The sequence below is a fragment of the Synchytrium microbalum genome (genome assembly GCF_006535985.1).
Source record: "Synchytrium microbalum strain JEL517 chromosome Unknown SmJEL517_scf0002, whole genome shotgun sequence".
Taxonomy (NCBI): Eukaryota; Fungi; Chytridiomycota; class Chytridiomycetes; order Synchytriales; family Synchytriaceae; genus Synchytrium; species Synchytrium microbalum.
The window spans coordinates 737,281-761,513 of NW_022158351.1; the positions used below are offsets into that span (position 1 = coordinate 737,281).

The following is a 24,233-nucleotide window of genomic DNA, read 5'->3' on the forward strand; positions in this document are numbered from 1 at the left end:
AGAGCAAAACTTCACAATACAGAGCACATTCTATTAGAAAATATTCAGCATTGGCGAATTAAATTAATGAATGTATTAAGAGTCGAGCGTTTGGTCTTTGATGCCATGGCGATCTTGGTGGTCAAAGCTGTTACATGCATATGGATCAAACAACCGGGTCCCCTTGTCATTGCTTCTTACGCGTCCAATAATGTCAGATAACTGAATAATCACATGGCCTCTTCTTATCTTCGTTTGAGGGAATTATTAATGGGCACCTCCCTTGAAAATTTGAAGGCTTCGTCCTTGATCATTTGTTCAATTACAAAATCTCGGAAAATCATGAGTGGCAAGAAGGTAGCCAAGGTCGTCATCATTGGCAGTGGTCCAAGTGGCCATACAGCTGCCATATATGCTGCTCGTGCCAATATGGAGCCTGTCCTCTATGAAGGCTTTTTAGCTGGAGGTAATGCTGTTTGGCGTTGAAACTCTGACCTGACCTGCAACATCCGATTGCATCAGATTATAGACTCAATATAATAACGATATGCTACCGATTCGTTATCTAGGTGTCGCTGCTGGTGGTCAGTTGACTACCACCACTGAAGTCGAAAACTGTGAGCATTAGTTGAACTGGAACAAGCTTGACGAACAAACAACTTTAGCTGATCGCATATGCTTTTTTAATAGTTCCTGGATTTCCAAAAGGAATTAGTGGACCTGATATGATGGATTTGGTACATTATCACAACTCAACCAACGATTCGACTTCATCACACTGATGCTTAAATCCTCTCTATTCTAGTTCAAGGAACAATCGACAAAGTTTGGAACCACCGTTGTGTCTGAGACGATATCAAAGGTCGACTTCTCATCACGACCCTTCAAAATGTGGCGTGAAAACTATGAAACTGAAGAAGTATGATTCCTTGAGTGAGATTCCTGTTTTGTTGACTGGGCTTACATGATTTATATGCTTTCAGGACACAATTTATGCAGAATCTGTTATTGTTGCTACTGGTGCTACCGCTCAACGAGTGAGTAGTGTCAATTTTCAATGTCAACATCCAAAACAGAGGCGTTGCTTTTTTGTTGACTCTTTCTCTCCCAACCAATTACCAGTTGCACATTAAGGGAGAGGAAACTTACTGGCAGGCTGGTATATCTGCTTGCGCTGTATGTGATGGAGCTGTCCCCATCTTTAGAAATAAGCGTGAGTAGTTTATCCAAACATATCATGATGGAATGCGAGATTAGGATGGAGTTTTTTTGCTACTGCATCTAACTAGTTTCACCTTTATCTAGCTTTGGTGGTGGTTGGTGGTGGTGACTCGGCCTCAGAGGAAGCTACATTCCTCACAAAATACGCATCCAAAGTATACGTCTTGGTGCGTCGTGACAAACTACGAGCCTCAAAAGTCATGGCAGATCGTCTACTTCGACATCCCAAAGTCGAAGTCCTGTGGAATAAAGTCCCTGTAGAAGCTACCGGTGATGGAAGACTTCTCAGAGGTCTCGTCATTGAAGACACAGTCACAAAAGAACACACCACATTGGATGTCAATGGACTGTTTTACGCTATTGGACATAAACCGAATACTGAAAGCTTTAAAGGTGTATTGGATATGGATGCTGAAGGATATCTGAAAACGTATCCTAATCATGGTTACCCATCCACATATACCAACATTCCAGGAGTCTTTGCATGTGGTGATGTACAAGATCGAACGTATCGCCAGGCTATTACAGCTGCTGGATCAGGATGCATGGCAGCACTAGACGCTGAGAGATGGTACGTTATTACTGCCCTGGTTTTTGCGAATTTGTTTTGCCCTTACACCCATTTAATCTCACACGCATTTGAATTTATAGGTTGGAAGCTCAAGAATAAGCTGAAATGGCCATCTGGACTGGACTTGTTAATGATATTCGTGAGGTCGCCTGTTTTAGATTTGGAAATAGAGCAACACCAATAAATACCTTTCCAGCAATTCAATGATTTTCAGGCTTTTTTTGCTTCTACACAAATCGTTTTCAGATGCTCACTGTGTTTTCGAACTGCAAGACACAAGATCGTTGGCTTATGCCGCTTCTTCGTCATCAGCAGGAGCTTCGTCTGCTTTGGCCCCTCTTGGCTACTTGACCTTTGGTTGTCTTCGCACCGTCACTGGATGCAAGGCCTTGGAAGTCTTGTCGTTGAAGATACAACTTCAATAGAGCACACGATAGTGAATATCGGCAGATTGCTGTGCTACTTGTCAGAAAACGAAATGCTGAGAGCATTGAAGGTTTCAAGTTGCAGATTTGATGTACAAGCTCGAACATGGACATATCGTCAGGTCAAACAGAGCCAAGATGTATGGCAGCGTTATGCAGAAAAATGATCTGTTTGTCGCTATTGTTACCTCCCGGGTTTGGTTTTGCCCACTTTTGTCCTCCTCATAACATATTTTCCTAAGACATTTTCCTGTCCAAAACAAATTGCTGCACACAACACACTATCCGAATGTTGCGAGGAGCTGTTCACTATATTTACTGCAAGATACAAACTTCCTACTCTTCGTCTTCAGCAGGGGCTTCGTCTGCTTTGGCCTTCTTAGCTTTTGGAGCTTTAGCAGCCTTGGCACCAGCGACGGGAGCTTCGCTCGGTGCTTCTTCCTGTGAACATGTTGAGAATGTTTGGTTAATTGACTGGTTTGATTTTCAACATATTTCCAACGTTTGGTCGTCCAAGGAATACAAGCGGCAATCATACAACTTTCAGTGCAATATAAAGACATGCACGCAAGAAAAGATACATCACGGGTTAATGACGTCTTGCTCGATCGGAACAACACGCACATACCTTGGTAGCACGAGTATATATCAATTGAGAACCATGAGAAGAGATGAGCTTGATCAAATCCTTCTTTTCTAGCTCTCTCAAGGCAACACGAGCCAAAGAACCATTAATCCTCAGTCGATCCACCAATACAGATGGAGTGATGAGTTTGTAGGTGGGGACTTCCTTGTACAGCTTTTCGTAACTGTTCTTGTCGAATACGACGGCGTTGTTGGCCTTATCTTTGACTTTGCCCTTTGACCATTTCTAATGATACGAGTTCATATAGAGAGTCTGGTTAAAGACTTGTCCAGGCTACTTAATGTTTGGTTGAAGACGATGTCTGTATGTACCTTCTTCTTGTTCTTTCCACCACCAGAACTTGATGGTTTGGCTGGTTTAGCCTTATCTTCCTTCTTGGCCTGTTATTTGAAATGGGTGGTGAGCTTTATATGTGTGATAACTTGAATGTGTGCTGATGTCTGCATTTGTGAAGCTCAGAGTTTCATTCTACAACGGGAGTTTCGACTGCATAATTATACAGAGTAATGTGGGCCATCGTAATAAGATTGTAGCCGTCTCCAATGCATATAAACCACATGAGTTGAAGCAGGCAAATATTCGACATAAGTCAACCTGCCACTTTCAGGATTTTGACAACGATTCAATGTGATTCGATGCTCGAACAAGCGATTCCCGATCATGTATGTACAGCGCTGAATGTATGGCATCTTCCCTTTACTCGTTTACTTACCATGTTTGTATGGATGTGTAGGATGGGAATCGTCAAACCAAAAGGTCAAGGGACATCACCAGGAAACAGGGAGAGCGTTTTACGACGGGGACGACGCAGATCACTTATCCAATATGCATTTAATGCCTTGTTGAAGCTGTTCAAAACACGAAAACGAGGTCAAAACGGGAACACCAACTGTCCAAGTATCGTGATCATTGTCTATTTTCATTATAATCACGATGATTTTCAAAATGTTGCAGTAATTTCCAATTTCCAGCTTCGTGAAATCGTATTTCAACTATAAACCGTACCTATGAACTTGCTAATTTTCTATGATCTTTCTATTCCAGTGACAATTCAACATGCGCACAGTTTACGACGTGACAAGGCCGTTTAAGGAGTTAAGGAGAACGTGAGACGGTCAATGGCTTCTTCAGGTGCTATAAAACACCGCGGTTGCAAAACGTTAGCATCAACGAACCGACTGTAGTTCTCAGAACGTTTCTGCGTAAATGTCGGCGTGTTGGGAATGAATTCACTTATGATTTAAGACATTCAGCATTGGAACCCCGGTAAAATATACCATAATGTTTTGGATCAAGCTCTCTCTGTTACCGTCTCATATCCATTTTATTGACTATATGAAAAGAAGAAAGCACAACTACCAAATACAGTACTACAACAGCCCTCAAAAGCGTCCCCCTTTCTGATGCGACCTGTTAGCTGCAGCCCAACCCCATTTGTTGCCTTCTTACCTCCTTTTGTCCAATCTTCAAAACACAAACTCGGGCACTGATTGGGTCTTCTAGTTGGGAGGGAAGTTTACTTGATTAGATCTTGCTTGTAGATTCCTCGGCAATCAATACTGGTGCCCGTCAGCCCATTTCATTCACGGCGTGCTTCTGAGCTACTTCAGCAGTTAACATTTTGGACTGATGATCAGGGACCCAATGAATTTCAGTTATAGGCTCCTGATCAGGACAGCACTCGTATTCGCATGCATATCTCAGGTTATAGCTATACCATCGCCTGGACTTCCGCAGGATGAATCGATACTACTACATCAGCAGCAGCAGGCACCAAAATCAATCCCAAGGCCTCAACCAGATATCTCAAACGCCTTATATGGAATAGTTATAGACGCGGGATCTACGGGATCCAGATTGTTTGTCTTTCGATACTCTGTAACGGGCAACAAGGTGTCTGTCGTCCCTGCGCGGCGATTTGAAAGTGAATCTGCTCCTCAAATTGTATATAAAGTACAGCCTGGGCTAGCTGATATTGAAATAGAGAATGTTGCTGCATATTTGGTAAGTTCGGTTACAAAGTTTGATCAAACGGGTTGCACGTCTTTGACGATATCTTCTTATTTTAGGACCCATTAATCAGAGAAGCATACACATCAATACCACACTCTCAACACGCAAAGACACCCATTTATCTTAAAGCAACAGGTGGCATGAGGCTGATGCCAAACCCGAAACGCCTCTTAGAGGAGATCCGCAAATACCTGAGCGACAAAAGATCCTGCCCATTCCTCTTCGATTCTAAATTCGGTGCGCAGATTATATCCGGTGAACACGAGGCTCTCTTTGCATGGCTGACTGTAAATCACCTGCTGGGACTGTTGGATGGACGAACCGATACACGTAATAGTAATCAGCATGCTCCGTTGGCCGTCGCTCTGGATTTAGGAGGTGCTTCTACGCAAGTCTCGTTTGAACCAGAGGAGATACCGTTATCGAATGCGTATCCTGTAAGAGTCAATTCGGTAAGCCATGAGCTCTATACCCACAGCTATTTGAACTTTGGGACGATGGCTGTACGTAGGCGGCTGCTAGCCAAGTTAACAGACACATCGCTGGACTACATAGGCGTTGTACAGGATCCTTGCAGTTGGGCAGGGTATACCTTTACACACAAGATGCAAAAAGTAGTGGGAACAGGAGATTTCGAGACGTGTCTGCGCCATCTAAAGTCTCTATTATCACTCGAAACGTTTTGCATGGCACCGCCGTGTGCCATAAATGGTGTCTATCAACCAACAATACCGGCCAACCTGCCAATCCTGGCCATATCTTCCTTCGCATATACAGCAGACTTTTGGAAGTGCTCGGGCCCATCCAGTGCAGGATGTATAAGAGACAAGGCGTCCGAGCTGTGCAATGAGATGACGTGGACTGAAGTCTCGAAGGAATACCATGACATACCGGAATCGTATTTAAGCATCCATTGTTTTGGAGCCGCATATACAGTAGCCCTTCTAGTAGATGGTCTGAAACTGGATATTGATAGAGAAGTGATATTTGCCAACTACCTGTCGGAATATGAGATCAATTGGTCTTTGGGTGCCATGATTTATGAGGCCAATCTAATGGCGTCTAATGGACACCATGGTATGCTTGAGGAGGAGCTGGTGGTGGAAAATATGAAACCGGTGGTTGCTGAACAAGAGGTCGTTCATATAAAGACGAGTTCTGCCAGCAGTCTGGGCTTTGATGGTCGATGGTTGACCTTAATACTACTGTACATTATAATGCAGGTTTTATAATCTAAATAATAGTATTCAAGTTATCATACTATAATAATCGGTGTCTTCTATGGAGCCTCCTTCGAATTCCAAGGAATCATGATTCCCTTACACGTCCTAGTAAGACATTGTGAGCACTGAAATCAAACAAAACAAACGCGTCATTTATAGATCTATATAGTTATAACACTGTTCCAAGTAGTAATACACTAGTTCATTCAATCACTTGTTGCCATCTCCTCATCCTTTGCGGGTGCTGGCAACAAGAAGAACTGGACAAAGAATGTCGACGGGGTCTACACCAGAGCATGATAGTACTCAAGAAACCATTACAGAACATCTAGGTTTTGCTCCAAGTCAGCTCATTGACGATGTCATCAATACCGTCAACGAGTTATTGTATCAGACCATGACTTCGTTGGCACAGTTTGTAGAGGAGCAAATGGACCCAGGAGACGAAGTAGATAGGGTAAGAATGCTGAATTACAGCTAGATGTATTATTTTCGTAATACTTGGACGGGTTGTGTTGGTTTGCTTTCAACGCATCAAACCTAAACAGTTGAAACTTCAATACAGACCAGCAGGGACTGAACAAGCAATACCAGGACTGTTAATTCGCAACTACATGCTCACAATACCATACGATTTAGGGAATGGCAGAGATTGAAACGCTAATGGAGCATAGTGTTGACAAATACTTTGATAAATTCGAACTCTTTGTAACCAAAAACGTCTTCTCGGTGCCAAAAGGACTATCAATACCGTCCCCTCAATATCAGGTATCTCAAATTACGTCCAAGAGTGCCTCCTTTCTCAGTCACATCTGACACCTTTCTCAAACGCAGGGCTTGAATCTAAACGTAACAGCAGCTGATGAAGAATCGATAGATCAAGAGTTGGCTGCAGCGAGAAAACGATTACTAGCGGTATGTCTCTCAGATGCCATGAACAACTTGTCTGATACTACCTGGACAGATTTATCTAAGACATATCTTTTACATAGTCAAGAATGTTAAATCACCGCCTAAAGACAGAGACGGAATTAGCACGCCAGCAGATAGGTCTTCTGCAGCCACTACGGAACCAAATGCTGCGACTTGAATCTATACCTGTGGACTGTCATGGTAAGCTTCTGTCCCTTAACAAAAACCCAGTGAAACTCTGGAAGAGGATCAGCATGCGATCTTTTCTAACACTACAACACCTATATAGTATCACCACTACCCGCCTATCTGACACAACTAGCAGACTCCATCACATCTATGCGAACAGCCTACGAAAACACCACTACTCAATTATCCAGAACATCACTATCATCACTGATTTCTCGAGCATCTAAACGATCCCAATACTTGTCTTCAGCTATTGCTCATCACATGGAGGAACGAAAGCATCGAGATGATGACAGCAGCAACAACAAGGATACTGGTCAAAGTGACGATGGTGATCCTACAAGTAGCGGTGGTGGTAAACGTCATGGTTCCGGTGTTGAATTGGAGATACCGGAATCAAAGAAGAGGAGGAGAAGCTCGTGGGTGAGAACTGGGATACCGGTGCCAGCTAAGAACGTGGATTTTCAGACAGAGGTCATGGAAGCTGATTCAGTAGGGGTCTCAAAAGATATTGAGGTACTTTGGAATAATTTCTTTTTTTGGGCAGGTTTGTCTGACAACATCCTTCCTCTTAGGCTTTTCAGCAATTGCTGGAACGATCATGAATGTGAATGTGTCGAGTATAATCTGTTGTAGTTTGTGTACTTTTTTTTTCAATGACACTTTTGTTTTCGCTAAATGTCGCAGTAAATAATGATGACATACAATATAATCTTCGTTGGTATGCAAAAAGTCTTGTTTTTTAAGTTATCTTTCAATACAAAGCTATTTGACAAGTATAGGCAAGTGCAAAATAGGTTCACTGAGGGTTTATTCATCTGGGGCAGCTTTACCATCATCGCCACTGTTTACAACCCCTTCCTCTCCACCAACTCCAACTGCCGCACTCTCTAGTGCCATAGTATCATCAGTCTGATTCCCATTCTGTTGCTGAGCATCCATATCTTCGTCTGCAGGCCCATACTCAATATCATCATTATATTGTGGTGGCCCTTCATAATTAGGATACAAATCTTGTAATGCAGGTCCATACATTCCAAATCGTCGCAATTGCTTCAATTTGACAGACATCAAATCAAAAGCCACTGCGGTTCGATTTTTTGGGTCTCGAACATATGGAAGACGGGGATATCGTTGAGAGAAATGGGTCAAGAGCAGAGCTTTTGCCTTCATTCGACCAGCTACAATGACTACAAGGAGATTTTGGTCAATTATCTCCTCTTAGTGTCTCGTTTTTGTGGCCAGTGCGATAAATTGGGAAACAAGGATTGCATGGGATTCACCTGCTTCGCCAGTCGTGCAATGACGCTTCTCCACGGCTTCATCTGCATGATCTGGTTCAAATGTCGATTCATGTATCAAGAGGTCTGGCTCTTGTAAGGCTTCCACTAAGTTTAATAAAAGTCAGAAGGTTAGGAACTTTCTTGCATCGAGATAAGCTTACTGAGTTTGATGCTCGGACGACAATCTCCAGAATATCTATCAAAGAGCGATTATAAGGAAATGCGGACTACGAGGAAACCATCGTACAAATGGCGCCAGAGCCAGACACCCACACAATCTTCCAGCCGTCTCGATGTTGCATTATCAAGGCGTAAGCATAAGTACAATGATCCACAGGAATGGTTGAGAAGACATTAAATCCCAAAGTGTCCTTGATACTATAGAACACGAGAAATTAGATCTCTAGAGAAACATAACGGGTACGTCTCATCCCGATCTTCATGCCCACCGTTCGAGATAGGCATTATATACATTGGAACGTTCTTGGACAATGAGATCTGCTCGGATGAAGTAGATTCCTTTTTTGCCATCCAATCCAAGATCTTGTACGTCAGAGAATTCACTCAACCAAATCCAATATTGTGGTGGTCCTATAATGCATAAGGGAGGTGGTGCCATTCCACGAGTGAAGAAGGCCTAGGGAAGATAATCGAAGAGATTATGTGGTGGTTAAAAAGGATGTTGTCGACTGACGAAGGAGCTGCTGGCTGATGATCCATACCTCACGACGGCTCAACAAAAGTCGAATAACACCCAAATGATGATCAGCATGCATATGAGATATGAAGATACACTTGAGGTTGAGTAAGATATCGTCTATGGAGACACTGGTGTCTTGCGAGAATCGCCGAAAGATTTGACCATATGTCCCTTCTCCAGCATCAAGTAATATGTGCCCATAGTTTGGTATTGAGATCAGTGTAGAGCTAACTACGCAGGGGAAATAATTTTTCAGGATTCTGAGTTTGCGTGGTTGCATTCAGCTCGTCTGGAAGTCCTTTTTGTCTTACCATTGCGAAATCGTGAAGGAAGTGCAGCACCAGTTCCAAGCATGGTAACCATAACGTCAGCTCCAGGTCCATAATCACTTTCGACAGACTCTGCAGACTCTTGGATTTGTTGACACACGTCCTGGCTCGTTCCAATAAACTTTCTCAAGTAATGGATCCCATGCACGACACCGTTCTTGGTATCATTGATGTGAAACAATGGTCGTTGCTCAGTTGTGTCTGTAACGGCGATTGGATTCAAGTGGTATATCAAGAGATGGGTGGCTGGAATCGTCCATCGTGGGAGAGGTGGCAAGTTAGGATCTAAAACAGTGCATTCGAGTTAGGAAAAAAGGGTCCAATGGGTTTGGACGAGTCTCACCCGCTCTACGTAAATCCATCATTCGATTCTCATAGATAGGCACACGAAATACATCTGGGTCAATCATGTTAAGACGATACTGAGTAATGGCACTTCCAGTAAACACTATTGGCTTGGGGCAGTGTTTTCGGCTGATAATCAAATGCTAGAAAGGGATGCATTCAATGTTAGCGACACAAAACGCAAGAGTGGTCCAAGAATACTTGCGAGTTACCTGAGTAGATTCATTATCGAACTCATTCACCCAATTTCGATATTCAGGATGATCAAGCACATCATCACCCAACATATGAATGATGACTTTGACCTGATTGGTTGCATTGACACGGAAGTGAGGTACAAAGGCTTGATTTTGGGTCAAGGAGCCAACATACGATGCGTTCGGGCAGTCAATTACTATGAAAATCTATAGGAGATAAAGCCAATATATCCTACATCAACGCAGCTTTTTTTGTGCATTGACCACCGCTTACCGATCCAGGTACATCAGGATCAAGTACTTGATCAGGACGAATGACAGTTCCATCATCAAGAGTGACTGATATTCCATTGTAAAGCATACCAAACTGATTTCCAGGTAGAGCACCTAAAGCCTCTGCCTTGTCTTTATAGAACTTGCCCTTTGTGCTTGGTCCTTGACATATGTAGGCAATCGATTCAAAGGCTGGACGAGTCCTAGGCAAGCTCACTGTATCTGTAGCTTTCCGTTTGCCAGCTGACACGTTTGGTGTTGCTTCCGCTAGGTTCAAGAAAGGCAAGTTAGAACCCAAATACTATCAACATGCTCAGGTATGAGAGCTTGGCTCACGTACGATCAAACTTTGTCCTAGGCGGCTTCACACCAGGAGGAAGTCGACCACGTGGTGTGTCAAGAGCTTCAGCACGATTAAACATTTGTTCAATGATTTGATGACGACGTTTCATGGCAGTAGCTTCATTCATACGGTTTGGTGCGAATCCACCAGATTTTGAGTCTTGAGCGGTCAAGCCATTCTGCGATGGTTGAGATGGAAAAGCGTCTGGCAATACCGAAGATTTTGACGCTGTAGACGTACATACATGATTGGCTTCTACAGGTGGAGCGGGCTGTGCTGATACTTGTGGTGATGATGTAACTGATGGCCGTGATTCCTTTACAGCATCAGATGCTACGTCAACATTCGATGCAGTGGTAGCGTTTGATACCAGAGGGGAATCAGAGCCATTTGAAGCCGCGGGAGCGGCAGCTGCCTCAGCTTTCAGACGTTTCCCCGCAGGCGACTGCAAATCATCATCAGTCATAGCGACTTGATTTAGCGATGAATGCTCAACTAGCTTTATACCCATGCTGACTTGGAAGGCTGGATGATTTTGATCTGGATAAATAAAGACGTGCTGGACTTGGAGATTGGCGTCTCGAAAGTTGGGCGATTCTGGAGTCAATTCATCTACTTCGACTTTGGATGACATTCTAGATTAGGAGCGAACTGTATATTAGCTTGGATGAAACGCATGTTTAGACCTTAATTGGACTTGCCGAAATACAAAATGACGAGTAGCAGCAATATAGTGGGTCAAGTTGGTGCCTCCATGAATCTGAATGTTGCGATTTCCAGCATCACTCAAACTCAGCAGCATTCCTATTTTTTCGACGGAGGTGTCAAACTTCAAAGGTTTACGAGCGAAATCAAAGGTCAAAACCAACCAGAGTTTACCAGGAACGCCACCCAAAGAATCCCAATGAACTCGAGTCAGGAAGATATTTGAGAGCTTCGACAGCCTGACTCTGTTTTCAATGGTAAAGCGCTGAGATCCTTCACCAACAGAGAAGAGGTATCTCTGATTCTCGAAATAAGCCAATATTGATGGACATGTGTCCCCAGTTTGAGTCCCAAGCACTTGTAAAAAGCACTAAAGTCATATTGAAAGGAATTAGCTTCATACTCGTATTGCTGGAAAACTCGATTGAGTCAAATGTGTCAAAAGCTCGAATATGCCAAAGCTTCAGCAATTGAAAGAGAAAGGAGGAAACGAGAGGCACAATCATTTATAGTCGGGGTAGCTTACCTTGGTCGCCATCCTTTATTAGCGTCGGTATCTTTGATCAATGTGGAACTGCTGTCAAAATGTCCAAAATTAAAACAAGGTTTGAAACACATTAGATGGAGGAGTACATCCAATAGGTCAGTATCGCGAGAATGACGATTCAGACGCGCTTGACGCGTAGACAAGGCGAACCGAGACAAACTATCTCGCTTTTGGAAAAAAGCTTGCAACGTTGTACTAGTACCGCTATTTTCTAAATGACATTACTACTACCTAATAAGCTTTACAAATTCATACGGTTTGCGATGCTGCAGCTGCGGAAATCACCACTAGGGTCAAGAAAGGCAAGGTTAATTTCAACATCAAATGTGTTGTCAACACCATCTTAACAGAATCATACCTTAGCTCCGTCAACTTGAAAAACTTCAGCATACTCGAAATATCTCGTAATTAACCTATACGTTTTCTGTGGCATGTTCATCGCCACTTGAAAAAAGGGTATTAGATTTTCTAAGTTTCATCATAAACCAAGCAACACAGCAACAGGCTCAAAACAACCTCACCTAAAGCATTCTGCACCTTGGCCAATCCATGGCGACGTACCAACTTCAAGACATTACGAGAGATAGGTGATGGGTATGTTTGCTCAATATATGCTCGATCAAGCATATACACCAACTTGGCAGCAGCAGTCAATGTTTGCTGTAGATTGCCTTCATCAGCATACATGTCCATCAACTTGAGCCATGCTTTGACGGAAAACTTTTGTTCAAGACATAATTTATAAGCTTCTTTGGCATCTTCTCGATGCTCCAACCTTTCAGCCAGGTCTCCATAGATTTCCCATTCTGCACCTGTCTTTCGATACAAGAGCACATTTGAAGATGTAGCAGCCATGCTCGTCTTATATTGCGATATTTCCTGGGCAAAGAAATGGCGTTAAAACTGCAAACGAGACCTTGGAATCTTGTGCGTTCACAAAATGTGCGACGTTACTTGTTTGAGAGCAGTATAAAGCCTGAGATCATTGTAAAGAACCATAAATAGATTGTCTAGCCATTTTTCGCAAAGTCTCTTGTTTCTAAAGCTGAAGGATACGGAATGCTTTTGCATCTTTGGTAACTAGAGCAAGTCAGAATATCAGCAGACAGAAATACGCGCAACCACAAACAATCAAACTTACTGGAGCTTTCGCCTTGGCATTCTCATCTTGACTGGCAGCAATAGCTTCTTCACCGCCCGTTTTACGAACAAGCTCATCGATAGTCAGTCCTTTGGCCTTGCCTTTGCCCTTTTCAGATCCTTCTCTCAAGCTACTTGAGGAAGAGTCATCTTTTTTGCCATCTAAACTGACACGTTCCAAAGCGGGCTCTGTTTCTGCTTCTTCAAAATGATCCGGTGAAGCAGCTCGTTCCGGACTCTTCACTTCCCCATCTGACTTGATACTGCCATCCTTGCCATTTGTGGGACTACTACCATTGGCTTTAGACTTGGAAGCAGCTTCTCTAGCTCTGTCTGCTTCTTGTGCATTCTGTCGCACCTGAGCAATGGCATTCTTTTCTCGTTCTTCCATTAAGGCTCTATGTATACGATATTCTTCTTCCATGACAAAGACGGCGGACCTGAATCGTAGTAGTTCATCCCAACCAACTTTACTGACTATGCGAATGAGTAGTTGATATGCCTTCAAGAATGTGCCTCTGAGAGACAAGGCTGGCAATCGTTGGAGTTCTGGATGCACCTAAAGAAACCGAAACGAAGGTCAATATTCAAACACTGTCACTTCTCAAATGTTTCTCTGTCTACCTCGTTTTCTCTCGGATCGTTCTCATCAAATATTGTTCCATTTTGAGGAGGTATCTTTTTGGGATCGTCACCTTCTCGAAGTTGAGTTGGGTCTGGTTTGAGTGGAAGATGTGTTCGAGCAGGTGATGGCATACGTTGGGAGTCACGTTCGACATATGTAAACATCGGACAGGAATTCAAGGCCAATAAAGCCTAGATTTCAATGTCATATGGATGAGAAGAAGATTGAAAAAGGCTCAAACTGACAGATTGTTCTTACAGACTCATATTGACCCAATTCAATGTAAATCTCTGTCAGTTTGGACCAAGTGACAAATTCAGAGGGAGCATAAGTCACTGCTAATTTTGCCAGTTTTAGAGCCCATTCGAATTTTTTCTGCGGGAAGAATCAAATCATAAAGTGAGGTTGCAGTTTGGGAACTAGCGAAGAGTCTTAGTATTACCTTTCCTTTCAGAAACTCTATCTGTACGAGCAACAAACCATACGATAATGGGTTTTTTGATAATGCTTCATGCATGGTCTGAACAGCCTTGATTTCCTCGTCTGTGATTTAAATAGCGTCAGATGCAAATTCTCGTAACGTGACGTATGTGCGAGGCCAACCTGTTCCCAACAATGATTTCGCCAAAACGGCTCCGACTTCTGGATCTTTCTTATATAATGGCTCCAAAAACTTGGCTGCTTCTCCTAATCGATTTGCTTGTCCAAAGTACTTCATAATACCATTCGTCAAATGGTTGCTAAAGTATGTTGCAACTTGCACTTCAGCCTCTGTTCCCAACTGCCATCCTATCAGTTTGGTGATTGACGTGAATACAAGTAACGTCTGAAGAGCATGAGAGGATAGTCTGATTTTACCCTTCCAGAACTCTGCTTTAGCAAGATCCAAGAATCTCTTTTCTAGCGCTAGAGAGGGTATTGGGTCCAACTTTCTTAATCCCATCAATGGGTTTCCATCGTTTCCATCTGCTTCATCGTTATCATCTAGTATCGCCCGCAATACTGCCGATACAGCGGTTTCTTGCCATATAGCCGGATTCGCAATTGGGTGCCTGGCAGCAAGGAAATGAGCAGTGAATTGGCCATCGCTGCGTTGTGGTTTTTCAGAATCCAAAGCCGAACATACTTGTCTCCTCTCAGATCCACAAGATAGGATTCGACACCACCGGGTATCTTGACTTCCACACGTACATCGACTCTTGAAAAGGCATTGAAGCAACAATATCTATATGCATACGATGGGGTTTCGAGGCGAGAATTGAGATTTGTGGATCTCGTGCCTGGTAGGTGACAGCATAAAAACTTACGTTCCGGACTTGATCTTCCACGGCGCACCTTTACCTCCAAACCAACCCTGTGCTTCATCCTAAAGTATAGAGCCGTGTTTACGTGGAGTGTTGGGTGAAAGTATACCATGATAAACATACCACAGTGTATGTCAACGAGTTGAGATAGGCAGCGACAGTGGCAGAGGAACTAGATAGATGAAAAGAATGATGAAAGATTCATAAATGAAGATTCGAATTCCAATCAAGTGTACCTGACATCTGTTCCCAATACAAAGTGATAGGAACCCAACTATTTTGTGAAGGAGTCAGCGACAGTCCAGGCCACAAGAGATGAACCGTCAATATAGTTACATCTCGTGTCCCCAGTGTCTTTATATTCGTCTTGAGTACATGACACAAGTCTGGTGGGCCCAATTCACGAAATGTCGCTAAAGAGATGCAAGTTCAACATTTGATGTTAAGATGTGTTTGACATTAGGATAGCAATACCTAGTGATTCAGTACGAGCTTGAATTGACTCGCCGAGTTCATTCTCAAAGAATTCAGGTACTCCTATGAAAGTAAATAACTTGTCAAGGTTCGACACAGTCGCTAGTTTTTGTTAATTCAATTAATACCTCTGAGAACGGTCGGATCAGCTACAAGAACCATTCCAATATGATCTCCGTGGTAGCAGCCAAATCACTTGCTTCAACGTTTTTTCCAACTGATTTCGTCGAGGTTTGTTGATGTTGAGTGTTTGATTACGGGGATGTTGAATGGAATTTTGCCAGGTTTTCTTGTGATCTAAATAACGCTCAAACGATTTCTGAAGATTAATCTCCATATAATCGTTTCCTATGCTATTCCTTCACGTTCATGTCTCGAGAAACGCTACAATTTGACAAACAACAAGCGCATGAACCGAATCATTAAGGACAACGAGAATTATATGTGGAGATGGATGATGCACTACATGTGGATTATATATTACGATTATGTATGCGTTGCAAGGCTAACTTGTCCATAATAATTATATGTCATAATACAACAAGACGGTGCTGTTCATGCTACAGAGGCTCATAGACAAGACTACTGCAAGAAGCAAGTTAAGTTGACACAGGTCGTGCGACCTCGTTCATTTGATGAGCCTTAAACTGAAATGGGTCCAATGATATATCAAAGACGTTTGCTTTTATGAGGAAATTGGCATGGGCCACATGCTGTTCAAATCATCAAGTCCTAGAGCCTTGAACTGGAATCGGCCCTCAGTCCTCCAAACTTTGTTGTTGCCCATTGCAGTTTTCCTCGTCAAAATCCAACAACACAAATTTTGACGCAAATGCCACTCACAGAGGAACACAGCTGTCGTTTCGGGGACAGGCACTGCTCCTGTGAGTAGATCCGATGTCTGAATACCTTCTACCACCCTCTTCTTCCTACTAACTTGTCGTTATTCTTGATTTGGCATTCCTACTTGAATAATTGAGCGAGAGTAGGGGTGAGAAGTGTGTGTTTGGTGATCACGAAGTTCGCAGCATATAAGTAGCAGTACGAACATAGGATCCAAGATAACACTTCAGCTAATTCTACTATGCAAAATGTCGCACATTTAAACTGGAAGGAACACAATGTTTGTTTTTGCCAACTCCTTCTCGTTTTTTGAATCAATACAAATGTTTACATTTTATATGTCGTGTTATTGGGATGCTTTTCTAACCACGCCATCCGTTCTTCATTGATACTTGCCCCTCTTGTCCTGACCAGACCATGCCTGCGCTTCATTTCCACGCTTAGAGCCTCGCGCATACCCTTGACCACCATATGAAGAATCATAGCCTCCATAGTCGGCCCCAGATCCAGAGTAGTGACTTCCTCCTCCACCACCATGACCTCCACCACCACCACCTGAGGCATTATAGTCGTATTGGCTTTCGTATTCATATCCACCGTAATCGGCACCAGAGTATCCTCCTCCTCCACCACCAGATGCGTGAGAGGACGAGGAATGGGCTGGTCGGTACGAGTCTCCACCTTCAGCCATTACCGGAATGTTTCGTTGATAGCCACCACCTCCTCCTCGTCCATCAGATTCATGACGCGGAGGTGGACCAGTACGAGTGGCACGGAAGATGGCTGCAGCACTTGGGCCACCTGTTTGACCAGAAGGTGGAACGTAGCCAACATCTGGTTCTTCTATAACCATTCCACCTTCTATAGTCCCACCACCTCTTTTTGAGCTCATCAACCATTTGATATCCATTTCAGTCAAATCATTGATGGGAATGAATGATTCTCCAACGTTGTAGTCAAAGTATGGTTTGGGTCCAAATCCACATCCCCATCCCATCTAAGGAAGTAAAGTCTTAGATTGATGCAAAAAACATTCCAAGTCCACGATAAACAAGCTGCATTTAACACCTTGAGAATAGATCCTTCCACCATGACGCGATTCAAAGCATCCTTGGCGACTGCAGCTTCTGCCCGTGTATACATCTTGACAAAGGCATTGTACTTGGGATAGTTGATCTGAATATGACAAGGCAGGACAAGGGAGCATGTTAGAAAGGAGAAAAGAGGAGGGAACAAACGAGATTGCATACCATCACAGTGTCGACACGACCGGACGTCTCGAATACTGCCTTGAGTCTGTCTCGAGTAATGGCGGTAGTGATGCCGCCAACGTATATGGTCCTGCTCACCACTAAAAGAATAGCGAGAAAAAAGTTACTTCATGTTTAACTGGCCCTGGAAGTTGCATAGCCTGCTCGAGCAAAGACGCCTCCATTCATAGCTTTTCCTCATACCCAACCTCTCAAAATCCTCCCAATGAGCAATCTAAGACAGACCACCATCACCACGGAAAAGACCCAACAAAAACACAGCACCGATACCCAGCAGCAATAGTAATAACATCATCAATAGTAAAAAGCACTAGCAACACTATATACTAACCTCGCAACATGTTGGAAGGAAGGTTGGGATCGGGTCTGGGAGGTGCAGTGCCATCACCATCCCAGTTCGTAATGTCAACAGTTTTTTGGCCTGGAAGGAGAGGAGCAGCCGTCGAAGCACCCATGGTGGGATCTGGCATGTGTTGCTGTACAGGTTGTGCGGATATGGGTGTGGTAGCAGCACCAGCAACAGGAGTTGATGTTGCTGATGATGCGGTGTTTGCTGAAATGGGCTTCCATGCTCGTTGACGACCGGTTGCTGTTGTAGCAGCAGCTGGTTGACTTGTAGTGCTAGCAGCTGCTGGTTGTGTGGATGTCGGTAGAGGTTGTCGAGTCCTAAATACCAAGAAGAAAAAGGGAATGAACATTCTGCTCTAAGTGCAACGACCAAAAATCTGCCAGTCTTTCAAAATCCACAAGTCGACATGACGATGATGATGTTTTTGGTCTATTGATGAAAACCCATGGCCATACCAAGACTTATAAAGTATTATCTAGATAAATATTGAGGTGACGGTTATAAATTATGCTATTCTTTTATCACCTCGAATTATAGAATTTAAGAAGGATTTAAACTTATAATTACCATTTCAGCTTATTTATAGCTACCACTTATACTACGATGATTCTACTTTCGTCTTGGGATATGGGTACACGAGAGTATAGCAGGCTCTCACCAATAGACCAGTTCATCATCATCATATCACCAGAAATACCCACCACCACAGACAGACACCATCAGATATCGATAATACACACCTTGGAGCTTCTTCTACTTCTTCGTAATCAAAGTCCAGCGTTCCAGATTCGTCAGCGGAAGCCTTTCTCTTTGAAGATTCCTGCTTGACATAGCCGTTCGAGTTGTTGTTGTTGTTTGAAGGGGCTGCAGGCAAACCAGATAAACCCACAGTGAGGTTTGGTATCTGGTTTGTCTGAGCAGCAGCGACTAGGGACTGATTCAAGGCTTCAGGTGTAGAACCCATGGTAGCGATGAATTGCTGTACCAGCTGGTGCTCAGCTTGTTGTATCAAACCAACCAGATGAGCAGCATTTGGACCCATCATGCCCACGAGAGTGGTCATGTCTGCACCAGGGTTTTGAGCTTGAAGTTGCGTCAATTGAGCTACCGCAGCAACTTGATCTGGATTGTTTCCACCAAATCCAAGAGCTGGAGCTGCTGAGGGTGTGAAGGGCGATGCAGCAGGTACGGCTGGAGAGCCAAAGGCTGAGTAAGCAGCTGGAGGCGCAGCTATTAGATGTGTTTTGCTAATGGTGAGTTACAATCATTAGGGCAAAGAATCAGAGCAGGTATACCTGGAGGCTGTCCAGTCAGAAAAACTTGTTCAATATTGGACAACATGTCGGTATTGAACAAGCCACTTTGCTTCCACAACGAAACCACCCTCTTCATCTTGTCCTATTAGTCGAGTGCGAGATGTGGCGTTAGCTTTTGACTGTGCGATGGTATGACCATATAAACACTGTTCCAACCAGATAACCATCATTGCTATTATTACAATCAAAAATGTACCTTGTCTTTGCCTTCAGCATGAGCAATGAATTGAAACATGTTCTCCAGACGTTCTTCAAATCGTCGCACAAAAGGTTCTTGATTTCCAGCTTTGTGAGCAGCCCGAGCGACCGCATCGACGACATATAGCGTTGGAAGCTTGTATTCTTTAGGACAGGTCTGACCGAACTTTTCGATGGCAGCTACGACTTCTTTGTAGTGCTGTGAGAGATTAAAGAAAAATGATATTTGATGTCAGTGCTTGTTGATGGCAAACCATGGAAGTAAACAGAAGAAAGAATACAGCAAATGACAGTGCATTATAGGATGGTGGACTTTGTCGTGTCGCATTATCATAAGATGCATCAATCAACACATGGCATACCTTTGAATGTTTTGTGGCCAATCTGATGAGCGATTGCATCTTGGAGAGAGAGACGGGAGGCCGATTCTCTAGCAGAGTCTGAAGCTCTGCCTCGAATTCTCGCACCTCAGACATAGTAGACACTTTTGTATGCCCAGTATCTTTGAGTCTAATGAGCTTGGTCTTGTTTGAATGTTGTGGGAAGAAAAAGGGAGTGCCGTATCAGCGAGAAAAACACGCTGTGACATTGAGATGATAGGAAAAAGATGGCTAATTTTTTCTTATTCTTTTTCTTATTTTCGACAATAGACGCGTTAATCTTAATATGGGAGTCAAGAGTTTACTTCGAAGTCTATCAAGTATCTCGATCGCCCACTAGTGCTACCCAAGGAAGCCGAAGTGCGAGCAAACTTTGAGGAGTTGAGTCAAAATTACTGCATCGGCTAGAGGATGAATCTAATTTCTTCGCATATGGTAAAATGCCTTGCAACCCGCTTGGAACTTCGGATTGACGCTGATTCTGTTTGCTCTGTTTGTAGTATCACTAGGCAAATACCTCCGAGAACCAATAAATGGAATCAAAAGAATCAGACCTCGAAAAGGGAGATTTTCCTGGTTTGATTTGGAGCCGAAAAATGCATTGCATTTGACGCTCATCTCATTTATATTCACAACACGCCGTTTAACCAACCGCATACACCATCTGTGACGCGGAAGCATGGGCAAATGTGCTTCCAAATTCAACGATGAAGGTTCTCGGGGCCCACTCTCTATAAAGGATTTCAGCATTTCCACCACTTGTGGAACAGGTGCATTTGGGAAGGTCTCACTGGTTGAAAGAAGAGGGCCTCATGGTGCTAGAAGGAAATACGCTCTCAAATGTATGCTATGCACATCTGATTCAAGTGTATAAGTATACTCACACTCACATACCGTTACCAGGTATAAACAAGGAGAGGTCAATAGCGGACAAGGCGGCGATTCATATAATACAAGAACGGAACCTACTCGAAGAACTAAGACATTCCAATATCATCAAACTGTGCTTTTCCTTTCAGGACTCTGAGAATATGTACATGGTTTTGGACCTGATGCCTGGTGGTGACTTGAGGTTTCATTTAAAGAAGCCGTTTTCGGAGGATGCTACTAGAATCATCGTCGCCGAGATATCAAGCGCCCTAGACTATCTCCACGCTCGTCGTATCGTGGTATGTTGATATACTTGTTTGGAAGGATCTATATACCAAAACTCACCTCCTTTGTCTTGCAGCATCGTGATGTTAAACCCGACAATGTCCTTTTAGACGCTCAAGGTCATGCTGTATTGACCGACTTTAATATAGCAGTTCGATTACGGAATGATAAACCCCTGAAATCTATCGCAGGCACTGAACCTTGTAAGTACATGTGAACCTACCTGTGAACAGATACTCAACATGAACCTTGTCTTCAAACATGTGCCTCGAATAGACATGGCTCCCGAACTATTGGAAGGATGCTACTACACATCCGTAGATTGGTGGAGCTTGGGTGTAATGATGTACGAACTGCTATTCGCAGACAGACCATTTAGAGGCAAAGACAAGCGCAACCTAATCAGGAAGGGTGAATACCGTCTTCCCATCGACACAACCGTAGTCATATCTCCTGAATGTGAATCGTGTCTAGCCGGATTTCTCCAAATTGACATCTCAAAACGCCTGGGTCACGAAGAGTCTGGCATGAGAGCTCTAATGTCGCATCCCTTCTTTTCGACGATTTCATCATGGCGGGATGCAAGTATCAAGCAACTGGAGCCATGCTTTGTGCCGTCAAGTACAAGACCTAATTTCGAGGTTATATCTGATGTTGATCCAGTGAAAGCTCTTGTGGAGAAGAAGAAGATCGGGGCTGTTCAATTAGCTTCTGATTTGTCGTTGATTGAGAAGGCTTTCAAGGTATGCTCTTTAGTGATTTGTATCCAATAGCTTTGGGGTTGACTGATTAACAAAGCTCATAATATTTGGAACAAATAGTATTACAACAGTGAAATACCAACACCAAAACAGCATTCAGAAGCAACCATAACAGAAACCAGACTACAATCGACATGCAAATGTGATTCCAAAATTGGATCTGAAATGACATTGTTGTCGAAACCTGACAATGCTGAGAAGCTCGTAATAACACCCAAAGCCATCCAAGCTTCAGCCATGATGGACATAGATGAGGACTTGAACATACGAGATCAAGTCATGCTACTCAAGGCCGCCAACCTCATGGCTAGTGTTGGTGTACCAGCCAACAAGATTGATGCGACCATGTTCGATCTGGATAGAAGACAGCTACTTTACTAGATACTTTACAATATCCTGCTTCGTGCAATAATAGAATACACGTAATAGAATCACCAAGCACGCGACTATCACGCTTCCAACAAGTGCCATGTTAATGTTACCTGCTGCGTTTAAACTTTCAAAAAATCAAGCCTTACGGCTGTCAAAGCCCAGATTAAAGCAACACTGGCAAAGACACGTTGCCATAGTACTAGAGCAGTGTTCTGAGCTCTTGCATTTGAAAGTCATTCTATATACAAGCTTCAATTCCGACAGAAGACCACGTTGGATGAACCAAACTCAAGCTTACTCGGTTTGGGATACACCCGCGACTCCAGCTCCTTATGCTGTGACCATTCTTCAAGATCGTTGGGAGCTCGAGGTAAGATTCTCATCGGTATATGCCTGTATTCTCACCTAGATGCGGTTTTATTGTCTACATATAAAAGAAACATGTGCCTGACATCATTGCACATTGATCAACAGCTTACGACTTCCAATACTTGATATATTTATAGGAAGAACTTGGAGAAGGCTCACATGGCACAGTGTATGCTGCCACAGACTTGAAAGACAATCGAGTCGCATGTTGTGTCAAGAAAGCCAATCGCGAGAATACTCGAATACATCTTGATCACGAATGTAAGTTCATGTTACAAAGCCCAATCTAGTGCTTTTAACGACGTTACAATATCACCAAACCGTCATCTTTTCAACAAAATAGACAGCATGTACAAAATCCTAGCATCCAAACGCATAACATGCGTCCCCAGATGTCTAGGCATATTCGAGCAAGAAGAAGAATTATTCATGGTCTTAGAACGTCTAGGGCCATCATTAGAAGAAATAGCATTCCGGTATCCGTCTCGTAAAATACCACTGAAACAAGTTGTCGCTGCTGCTCCCAAACTTTTGAAGACTTTGAGGAATATACATGACAATGGTATTTTGCATCGGGATATCAAGCCTGGGCAGTTTCTGGTTGGGAGGGCTGGTGATGAGTTGAATAATTTCTCTGATGTGTAAGTTTCGGATTTCAGACTAGCGTGGCATCCATTATTTCCTTTTTGGTTGCCTTACCTAGAACATACGAATCTTACTTTTTTGCTTCCTACAGGTATGTTGTGGACTTTGGTCTTGCTACGGAATGGTGGGTAGGTGGAAAGCATATCCCAGGTATGTTATATGTGTTCTGCGAATGTGGTGTAATGGAGGCAAACGTTCGACGTGCTCGAGTTCATATAGATATTTGAGTTTTTTTCTCCTTGACCTTCCACTCACACCTCTCTGTACATATTCACAAATAGGAAAAAAGAAACCAAGAGGAGGCACATTACACGTCGGCACAGCCAAATATGCTTCATTGAACGTCCATCGAGAGAAAGTTGCTACGCGTCGAGATGACATTGAATCCCTCGCATATGTCTTGATTGAATTGGCACGTGGTAGTCTTCCATGGACTGGGGTCAGTGCCTTCAATCTTTCACTTGGATGGAAGAAGATTGCTAATGTCAAGGATGAAACTCTTCTTTGTGACTTGTGTGAAGGTAAAATGCCAATAATGTGATGACTACTTTTTCGGCAATGTCGCGAGTCGCTTTCTCGATACCAAAAGTCACCAAAACTCTGATTCTCTACTCAAATTTCAGACTTAGTACCAGAGTTCGCTGAACTCATAGAACACGCACGTGAACTCGACTTCTACGGTCGCCCAGATTACGAAAGGTTTATACAAAAATTCGAAGGCCGGTTTACCACAATGTGGGGCAATGATCTCCACTTTGACTGGTTGCCATGAAAAATCTTGAAAGCCTGATCATCAATAGCTTGTTATATATAAATTATTGCTATCACGATGTACAGAAGGAGAAATGAAGAACATCATGTCATAATTTTTCTGTGATATTTTTTGGCGTCATTCAGATCTATCAAGTGTCGAAAAGTTCGAAACTCGGAAGCATAGTCGTGATAGCGAGTGTCTTCGCGTTGATCTCCTAATTAAGTTCAAATTCTTGATTGTCATCCAAATTTGTGGACGAAAAAAAAAGGTTTGAAAGCCAGTTGAAGAACCAACACCAAATTAACTTGCAAGGCTTCTAAGCTTTCCCACTGGACCTTTTCAATCGCAAATCAATCCATTACATATCATCTGTCAA

The 24,233-nt window shown here is 43.2% G+C and overlaps 8 protein-coding genes across 8 annotated transcripts; 4 read left to right on the top strand and 4 right to left on the bottom strand.

The window, feature by feature from the left end:
- Positions 1–321: 321 nt before the first annotated feature.
- SMI621 (thioredoxin-disulfide reductase) lies at positions 322–1,870 on the top strand (the record flags this gene model as incomplete). Its single annotated transcript, XM_031166550.1, has 8 exons — positions 322–445; positions 549–596; positions 670–716; positions 785–898; positions 963–1,016; positions 1,102–1,192; positions 1,285–1,771; positions 1,852–1,870. 8 exons carry the CDS (start codon positions 322–324, stop codon positions 1,868–1,870), a joined length of 984 nt encoding a protein of 327 aa, XP_031027648.1.
- A 662-nt stretch (positions 1,871–2,532) lies between these two features.
- Positions 2,533–3,359, bottom strand: SmJEL517_g00622 (uncharacterized protein; the record flags this gene model as incomplete). The annotated part of the gene is made up of 4 exons (XM_031166551.1): positions 2,533–2,637; positions 2,825–3,067; positions 3,154–3,222; positions 3,315–3,359. The coding sequence occupies 4 exons, from the start codon at positions 3,357–3,359 to the stop codon at positions 2,533–2,535; spliced, it is 462 nt and encodes a 153-aa protein (XP_031027647.1).
- A 2,990-nt stretch (positions 3,360–6,349) lies between these two features.
- On the top strand, positions 6,350–7,784 carry SmJEL517_g00623 (uncharacterized protein; the record flags this gene model as incomplete). The annotated part of the gene is made up of 6 exons (XM_031166552.1): positions 6,350–6,535; positions 6,718–6,846; positions 6,913–6,993; positions 7,071–7,191; positions 7,280–7,695; positions 7,755–7,784. 6 exons carry the CDS (start codon positions 6,350–6,352, stop codon positions 7,782–7,784), a joined length of 963 nt encoding a protein of 320 aa, XP_031027646.1.
- Positions 7,785–7,989: 205 nt separating this feature from the next.
- On the bottom strand, positions 7,990–11,283 carry SmJEL517_g00624 (uncharacterized protein; the record flags this gene model as incomplete). Its single annotated transcript, XM_031166553.1, has 10 exons — positions 7,990–8,369; positions 8,463–8,567; positions 8,710–8,840; positions 8,912–9,099; positions 9,185–9,393; positions 9,474–9,776; positions 9,835–9,979; positions 10,049–10,240; positions 10,308–10,573; positions 10,647–11,283. The coding sequence occupies 10 exons, from the start codon at positions 11,281–11,283 to the stop codon at positions 7,990–7,992; spliced, it is 2,556 nt and encodes an 851-aa protein (XP_031027466.1).
- Positions 11,284–11,307: 24 nt separating this feature from the next.
- Positions 11,308–15,606, bottom strand: SmJEL517_g00625 (uncharacterized protein; the record flags this gene model as incomplete). Its single annotated transcript, XM_031166554.1, has 16 exons — positions 11,308–11,724; positions 12,260–12,345; positions 12,423–12,780; positions 12,856–12,981; positions 13,043–13,600; positions 13,666–13,857; positions 13,925–14,041; positions 14,109–14,209; positions 14,270–14,718; positions 14,793–14,891; positions 14,974–15,032; positions 15,094–15,142; positions 15,207–15,244; positions 15,307–15,383; positions 15,445–15,507; positions 15,573–15,606. The coding sequence occupies 16 exons, from the start codon at positions 15,604–15,606 to the stop codon at positions 11,308–11,310; spliced, it is 2,823 nt and encodes a 940-aa protein (XP_031027532.1).
- Positions 15,607–16,669: 1,063 nt separating this feature from the next.
- SmJEL517_g00626 (uncharacterized protein) lies at positions 16,670–19,897 on the bottom strand (the record flags this gene model as incomplete). The annotated part of the gene is made up of 8 exons (XM_031166555.1): positions 16,670–17,284; positions 17,356–17,463; positions 17,538–17,638; positions 17,890–18,224; positions 18,648–19,137; positions 19,203–19,305; positions 19,420–19,620; positions 19,784–19,897. 8 exons carry the CDS (start codon positions 19,895–19,897, stop codon positions 16,670–16,672), a joined length of 2,067 nt encoding a protein of 688 aa, XP_031027465.1.
- A 583-nt stretch (positions 19,898–20,480) lies between these two features.
- Positions 20,481–22,098, top strand: SmJEL517_g00627 (uncharacterized protein; the record flags this gene model as incomplete). The annotated part of the gene is made up of 5 exons (XM_031166556.1): positions 20,481–20,643; positions 20,705–20,970; positions 21,033–21,159; positions 21,233–21,699; positions 21,778–22,098. The coding sequence occupies 5 exons, from the start codon at positions 20,481–20,483 to the stop codon at positions 22,096–22,098; spliced, it is 1,344 nt and encodes a 447-aa protein (XP_031027464.1).
- A 268-nt stretch (positions 22,099–22,366) lies between these two features.
- Positions 22,367–23,875, top strand: SmJEL517_g00628 (uncharacterized protein; the record flags this gene model as incomplete). Its single annotated transcript, XM_031166557.1, has 6 exons — positions 22,367–22,459; positions 22,596–22,719; positions 22,802–23,099; positions 23,195–23,253; positions 23,385–23,624; positions 23,733–23,875. The coding sequence occupies 6 exons, from the start codon at positions 22,367–22,369 to the stop codon at positions 23,873–23,875; spliced, it is 957 nt and encodes a 318-aa protein (XP_031027645.1).
- Between the last annotated feature and the right edge of the window lie 358 nt (positions 23,876–24,233).